The sequence below is a fragment of the Ylistrum balloti genome, unplaced genomic scaffold, assembly GCF_031769215.1.
Source record: "Ylistrum balloti isolate Yb309-2 unplaced genomic scaffold, AGI_CSIRO_Ybal_v1 Utg370006, whole genome shotgun sequence".
In the NCBI taxonomy this organism is placed as follows: Eukaryota; Metazoa; Mollusca; class Bivalvia; order Pectinida; family Pectinidae; genus Ylistrum; species Ylistrum balloti.
Genome location: NW_026782081.1, coordinates 322,239 through 330,484, shown reverse-complemented (window position 1 = coordinate 330,484; position 8,246 = coordinate 322,239). Strand labels below are relative to the sequence as shown.

The 8,246-nt window shown below is 35.3% G+C and overlaps 1 protein-coding gene across 2 annotated transcripts; it reads left to right on the top strand.

The window, feature by feature from the left end:
- The first annotated feature begins 3,282 nt into the window (after positions 1 to 3,282).
- Positions 3,283 to 7,495, top strand: LOC132548241 (uncharacterized). Of its 2 annotated transcripts, none has more exons than XM_060212082.1 (2): positions 3,283 to 3,354; positions 5,820 to 7,495. In XM_060212082.1, exon 2 carries the CDS (start codon positions 6,091 to 6,093, stop codon positions 7,210 to 7,212), a length of 1,122 nt encoding a protein of 373 aa, XP_060068065.1. In that variant the 5' UTR covers positions 3,283 to 3,354; positions 5,820 to 6,090; the 3' UTR covers positions 7,213 to 7,495. The 2 variants fall into 2 exon arrangements, with proteins under 2 accessions (XP_060068065.1, XP_060068066.1); XM_060212083.1 differs by lacking the exon at positions 3,283 to 3,354 and adding an exon at positions 3,441 to 3,594.
- The last annotated feature ends 751 nt before the right edge of the window (positions 7,496 to 8,246 follow it).

Genomic DNA, 8,246 nt, shown 5'->3' with positions numbered 1-8,246 from the left:
AAGGTCAGGAAGATTCACTTAAATTCTCTCTCTCTCTCTCTCTCCCCCTTTTTTTTTTTTTTTCTCTCCCATTCTACATCCCTCTTTCTATTTCTCTTTCCCTATGCCATACCCTGTTCTTATTTCTCTGTCTCTTTCTTTATTCTTTGTCCACTTATACATTTTACATAAAAATGACTATTATAATAGTTTCATGTCACCACGTGATCATATTTATGTAAATGTTTATGTGTATGTTGTAGGAGAAGTCATTCATAAGTTGGTAAAACTTACTGACTAATCCTATTGTCAATGTCATTGTCAATAAAATATGTTTAAACATAATGACATAGTGTGTATGATGGTAAGAGTGTTAGTGTCTTTGTGTAATTTACTCAGTAAGTGGTATAACTTAAATTGAATTGATATAGGACAAGCTCCTCCGTTTCCCTGGTGACATGTAAAGACAGTACGCCTAGAAGACCGTGGAGTATTTTTCTTATTGCCTAAATGTACAATTAAATGTGGATTTTTATCTTCTCCCGACCCTCCAACTTGCAGGGGTGATGTAACCAAAACTTCTTCCGCCTGTTTCCACTCCTACACCTGTCAGTAAACCTGAACATGAAACAGAAAGCGAAAAACAAATAAACAAAACATAAATAAAATGAAACAAAACAAACAATAAACTAACAAAAGAAACTCACACACTAACCATGAATTAATATTAAATAATCAAATCCGGTTTTTATTTTGAGACGAACTACTAAATACCGTAAATTTTAAGTTTAATAATCTTACATATAGTTCAAGACAGCTTTTGGTTATCAAATCACAGATGCTTGTTTAGATACATTTATTTACAACAAAAGAATTTGTGATTTTTTTTTCACCCTTAAATTTGTACAAATTTCAGTTTTGGAGGTTAGGCCTGTCATTCCTATCATTAAGGGGGCCAACATTGGAACACTTGTTACCAACATCATAGTATCAATGGCCCAGTCTAGCCAAGACTCGATACAGGAACACATTTTCCACGTAGTCATTCATAGATTGCTGACGACACATTAAATAAGAGTTCCACTCATTTTACTGGAATCAAAACAACTGGTTCAATCTTTATCGACAATATCACACACAATGCAATAGTTTAAGCAAGCGTCAACGGCTTAAGAATATTTGATGCATTTTCCAAATATTCAGCAACATAGTTGTAACACTTACAATTTTCTGTCTTATCAATGGTGAAACTCTTTATTTTGTAGAGCATTTTTACATCATACCCAGCGACCCCACCAATCACAGTTAAACTCTTTTCTGTTGATTTTGTCCTCTGTTTTTAAGGTACTTGACGTGTAAACAATACATTTGCACTTCTGTTAACGATCTTTCCGAAAGACGGTCAAAGTGGGAATATGTAAAATTTCAAGATTATCTAATATGATTTCGCCAATACAATTTCCATCACAATCCGACAAATATAAGGGAAATTTAACTTGCACAACACAGTCACATGTCGGCCTGAAATTCGGGATACAATAATTTGTGGCGCCGGCGCTGAAGGCAGCTGTCACTCGTGGTGAACGATATTGAGAAGTTGTCACAATCGTTGATAGATTGAACGTGAATTGACAGATATTGTCCTGATTTAACATTAACAGACCAACTGACTGGCATTTGATAAGCTGAAATGGAGGTACTGAAGGTTACTCAAGTTACAAGGTACTTTGCTACACTGCGTCAACTGAATGTAGATGACCTAAGACATATTCGTCCGTCAGCTTGTTTTATCTCTACTTATAAGTATGGTCCAACTAGGCACGTAGTAACTGGCGATTTAAGCATTATTCAAAATGTTAAGCTACAAGAGCTTTTCATGGAAGGTCCTAAATACCGTGAAACCACGTCCATTAATTGAAATATGAATTTCAAAATACACTTGTACTAATGGATTCAGTTGAAAACTATGCCCGAGAATGGTTGAAACGAGAGCATACTGCGTTGGAGTCACTTTCAGAGTGGGTTAAATCCATTCGGTCTACCATTCTTAAAGCGATTAGCAGTTTAAAATATGTATAGAAATCACTAACATAGATCAGTGTTTCTCGATCCTGATGACAGGCGTCCAATAGCTTTACATTATGGAATATCATGCTTCAGAATGACAAGTATTTAGTTTGCCCATTAATTATACTGGATTATTAAACGTCACAAGAATCTATAAACAATGTTTATATTGCTGGCTCGTATAACCTTTGTCCAAACTACATAATACCATTCTTGGTATTATCAAATATGTGTTACGTTTTTAAGTGGAATAATAGTATGTGGATCTTAAAGAAATCTAAAAAGCTTTTGACCATTTTACAACAACCTCTTCTAAAAAAACTTTCTTCTAAAAGAACAATTAATTTTCCAACTCTGTACGCCATCAAGTATCATAACACATTCTAAACTGAAAGCACGCCTTCATTCTCCGGTTATGAGAGCTTTCTTTTTCAAGAAAGGAGAACGGCAGCACATTATATGGTTGTGAAATATACTGAAGTGTATTTCGTGAAAAATTCGTCAAGATTAAAGAAAAAATATACGGAGGACGAAATTATAAGATGATCGAGTTTCTGATCGACAACATCCTTGCCGAGTTTGATGGTAATGTCTTCCAACATACTATTGGCATGTCTAGGGAGCTAACTGTGCCCTTCTCTTAAGCCGACTTGGTTTTGTTGCATCCAATTTTGGACTAAAGAGCTTAGTAAGTATGGTTTTTATTTTTTCTTAATTCATATTTAGGTTGAAACATAAAAAGACGCACGTAACGCTACCCAAAATAGAACGCTAACCAAAAATGGAACGTTACCCAAAATGGAATATTTTTTTCAAATATTTAGCACAGAAATCAGTCTTTCCAAGCATATGTTTTAAATTTCGGTATGCTACAGAGAGTGGAGAGAGAACCTATATGTAGATGAAAGGTCATCAGTCAGTCAGATTCCCAAAGTTAAGTTAAATAGCTTATGAATATAATACATTTTTAACCGTTTAGATTATGAGATGTTGTCACCATTAACAGTAAAAATAAAAACATCACTAGTTCAATAAAAATAATACGATTTGTTGATTATGAAGCCGTCCATGGGGAAGGGGTGTCGGCCTATATAAACTACAATCGGTTAGTTACAGCTTCTTTGGAGCTTAACGTCCTTGTTCCGGGTTATACAGCTCTACTAACTGTTCCGGAAATACTGCCCTGTTCCGTTTCTGTTTATATAAGTTAGAAAATGGCGGAATGTTTACATGGGTTCATTGATCTGTTCGAAACGTAACTGACCAGATATTTCGATTCGCATCTATTATATGATTTTAAATTGACTGGTAAGTATTTCAATGTCATTTAGTTAAATGAAGTTTTATTCAATAGAATACTCATGTTTCGCAATTGTTGAAAAAATGTCTCGATTTTGCAACACATGGACACGCCTACTTTTGAAATTTAATACTGCTGGAGATTCATGTAGATACGACCCAGATATTTCAGTAATATCTTGCTGATTTCCGGTCAACCAAGTCTTAAATTCCAAACTTTATGTTGTGTGTTGCGTAGTTAACGTGAAGGTAAGGCATTTATTTGGTAGTGAAATAACGAACCTATATCATTTGTTATTAGTTTCATGGCTTTTCTCCTTATGCTGCTGCCGATGCCCTCCATTTATCTGTAGAGTACGCAAATATTCATCAGTATATAGAAAGGTATTGAAAATGACTGCATATGTTCCTTGTGGTTTTTTCAGAATCTACAGATGCATAGAGTTGCCAAAATGGTTTTTGATAGTTGTACTTGTGACTTGTCATCAAGCTCTTCTGTGAGACCTGAGAGCCTCTATGATCCATCTGGTTGATTTCTTTGTCCATATCTTTTTCAGCTGAGAAGCAATTAGTCAGGAACTATATATCCAAATTTTTCAAGTGAATGTTAATTGTAGACTTCAAGGAGTTCGATGTTTGAGTATTCTCATTGTTAATCATGCTCAAAGAAAGGCTCCCTGTCATCAGTCTAACACTTACAATGTTTATTATCTGAACGTTTTTACTTATCTTGTGTTGTTATTTGATGGAAAAAGTTCCAAGATATATTACTACCATATAGCTTGCATCAATTGTCTCATTAGGAGGCGATGGAGAGGCACTTGTGAAGATTCCCACTGATACTGTTTTTGGCCAGCATATGTAGCTACTCAGTAGGATTTTTTTATGGTTCAACAGTATCTAATATATTCTAAAGAAAAATCCTGAACAGCAGTATCAACCTGTTTCTTGTTGTAGCTTGGATTTCAGGAGTGGAGGATGGTGAATACAACATTGCTGTCAAGAAAGCATATTTAAAAATAGAAAAGTACATTAAAGTACATGATAGAAACATTTCTCATTCAGACTATGACTAGAGCTATTTATTCATTTACAGATGTCACTTTAAGTGTTACTTCAGTTATCATTTACATTAATACAACAGGCATGTATCAAATAAAACAACAAACTAGAACATTTTTTGCTCACCAGTGTGGACATCCTTGATATAACATAAGCTCAGCTGTCTTTCAGTCCAGGTGATCTTATGTCATACTGTGGATTTCTGGTATCCATCCATCAACTTTATTTACAAATTGCTACAAGTCATGAATGATGAAGAGGGTTTTGACGAAATTTGGTCAAAAGCATCCTTGTGGGAAGTAAAGCAAATTTTATATAAATGGTGGGTCTTGACCCTAAAGGGCTTGAAGGGTGGGGCCTAATAGGGGAAATAGAACAAATTCTTTAAAATCCTACTCCTTCTGTAGGAACCATTAGACTTTGCCCAAATTTGATCTGAAGCATTCTTGGGTGAAGGGGAAACAATTGTGTATTAAACGGTCTCGGCCCCCTTGGGCCAGAGGGATGGGACATATCAACCTAAATGGGGAATAAAGCAAATTGATAAGATTCTGCCTCAATTTGGTTTGAAGCATCTGTTTGTGAATGGAAATAAGTTTTGTTTAAGTTATTGGTCTCAGCTCCGTTGGGCATGAGGGGTGGGACTTAATGAGGGAAACAGAGCCAATTCTTCAAAATTCTTCTTTTCTGTAGGAATGCTAGAATTCTGTCCCAATTTGGGTTGTATCATCCTTAGTTGATGGAAAATCAATTTTGTATAAACAGTGCATCTAGAGCTGGGTCCCTGGGAATGAAGGGGCATAGCCCAATATAGGAGCAATTTTTGAAAAATCACTCTTCTATAGGAATGCCAGGATTATTTCACTATTTGGGAAATCAGTTTTGTATAAATGTTAGGGGTTGGTGCCCTGAGGCAGAAGAAAGGGGCCAATAGGGGAAACACAGCAAGTTCTTTTAAATCCTCCTTTAGAAATCAAAGGATTTTGTCCAGATTTGTTCTGAAGATGGGCAAGGTCAAGTAGGTATAATAGAAGAACAGCTAGGAAGTCTCTGTTTTTGTTGTGATAAAGGTTATAAGTTAAAGCTAATTTGGTTTGAAGCATCATTGGAATGAACAGATTTAATTTTGTATAAATAAAAGGTCTGACTCCCCTGGCAAAAATGTTTAAATCCCTCTTGTTCTGTTTAGATAAGCAGTTTTGACCAAACCAAACAAGGTGAACCATACAGGCCCCATGGGCCTCTTGTTTGTAAAAACCAAAAGTATCTGTTTAAACAATGTACCACTGTCAGCTCTGTCACCATAAAATAAATTGAGTTTGTCATTGAAACCATGTCATTGTGTTTATAATAAGAAATTTTGAATTGTGTTTTGCACTGTCATTACAACAGTATCATTGTATATATTTCAGAAAGTCTGACAAGTTATCCAGATTCCTGACCTGATATCCAGATTCATAGTCATCTTCAGTAATCCAATCAACACAGACAGATAGTTATATCCAAGTCTGTGATTCAAGAATCGTTTTGAATTAATTGATGATGTTTGTAAAAAGATATCTTGTCATAGTGTCATAAAACAATTTGAATATTAATTTTTTGAAATTAAGAACTGATTCGCTTTATGTACAAGTAAATGCGTTTGGCTTTTCAAATACAAAGTTTCAACCTTTGACCTTCATCATGGATGTAGAATTAAAAGCAATGGACTCCGATAGTCAATTGTATGTAGCCCCAGATGATGTTACCATAGAAGATGAGCTGGAATATAGCCGTGCTATTTACTTGGAGGAGACCATAGAACATGAGGAGTACAGTGGGCATATAAATAATGTTGAAGAAATTATACCATTCGATTATGATACAATGGGTGTAGTTGAAGAAACAAAGATTCCTGTTCATGACTACAGTAAGGCTATTCGTGAGGAGACCGATGTGGAACCAGTGCCATTTACTGGGGCAATGCATGAGGTGACTTTTCATGATCCATACCAATATGAACGAGCTATTGAGGAGTATGAAGAAACTGTCAATTTTGAGTATACAAAACCAATGCATCATAAATCGGAGTCCAATGTGACTGAACATTCTCGTGGTATGGATCTAGTGACAAAGGTGGAGCCTTTTGAGTACAGCAATGAACTATACCATGATGCAGATGTTGAAAATTTTGAATACAGTGAAACAATGTACAAGGAGACAGATGTCCAAAAAAAGATGTATGAAAATGGAATGCATGAAGTGAGTATGACAGAGACAAGGGATTACAGTCACAGCATGGATGATCGAGGCTTCAGTGAGACAAGCAGGTACCAAGGAGGATTTAACAATAAAAAGCAGACATCTGTGTTTAAGTACATGGGTGGTATGCATGAAAAGGGGCAAAGTGATGTACATGAATATACATCTGGTATGCGTAACGAGACGGAGGTACAACCTAAGGAATACAGTAAATGTATGGAAGAGGTCACAACCTCAGAAATCAGGGATTATAGCAAGGGAATAGATGAAAAAACAGACATATCCGTTCATAAACATTCAGTAGGGGTCAAAGTTGTGACCTCTGGTCACTCCATGGTACATAGTCGTGCTGTTAATGAGAAAAATAAAGTTCCCGCCTTTAAACATAGCTTTGCTTTGTTTGAGAAATCTAAAGGTGAAAGTATGAATCACAGTCTAGGTTTCAAGCTCAAATCCGAAGAATCTCCCTTTGAATACTCACGGGCTGTTTGGGAGCTGCTAGAAGCTGAGCCACTCTCACATGAGATTCCGCTCAGTAGCATGGCTGGATATGAAAAAGAATGATGAATGGTTGTTGTTTATGATATAACTTATGTAAATGAGGTTTTATTTGAATCATACAAGCAAGTTGCCTATCTATAAATTAGTTTTAATAATAAGTAATTTTTGAAGTTTTTGATTTACCTCTTATTCTTTTTGTAAATTTATATTAATTTGTACCTCAGCTGAGATAATCATGTAATGTGACATCAGAGGAAGAATCATTTCTTGCAGTTGTAGTTTTAATGTATTTTAAAAAGTTTTATTAAACATTGTTATCACTATATAAAAGATACCCAATAAAACTAATGGATCCTCTGAAAATTTATGTATTGTTTGTGATTTTCTTCAACATGAAATTTGCTGCATCCTGATATTTTTAACTTATCCATGTTGAGAATGCATCTTTGATTTGTGCACAGAAACCAGATAATGGAGAGAAACCAGATAATGGAGACTTCCATGATCTGTCATCTGTCCTTCAAACTAGTTTGATCAGAAAACCAGGTGAGCAAAAAAACCATTCTGGGATCTTTTGCTTGTTTCCCCCATCACCTAGGAGGTTCCACGATTCAAGATTCAGATATAAGCCAAATCCCTATTTCGGGTATAAAATTACAATCCTGAATGAAGAAATTTTCACGGACTAAACAGGCATTTACCGTTGACAGGAAATAGGTATGCTAACAAATTTTCCAAATGTTGAAACTAATCATGAAACCAACTTCAGAAATCCCTAAATCAAAAGGAAATTACTGAAGTGTGTGCAGTGGTTTTTCAGGTGTAGTTGAAAATGTTATCCTGGTCAAAATATGTATACCCTATAATGGTTAATTTCACCATACCATGCCAAAACTGGAACACATCTTGTTTATTAACTTTTTACCATTGTAGAGAAGGAAATTTAAAGTATACAATGCTTTGTCGGTTCAATATTCAACATGCAACCTTGTGGTGAAAATAGCAAATATCAAACACTGGTGAGAAATAACCTATCATATGGATTAGAAAAGTTTAGATATATACTCTATAACCATAGTTGTGGTTGTTGGGCAAGG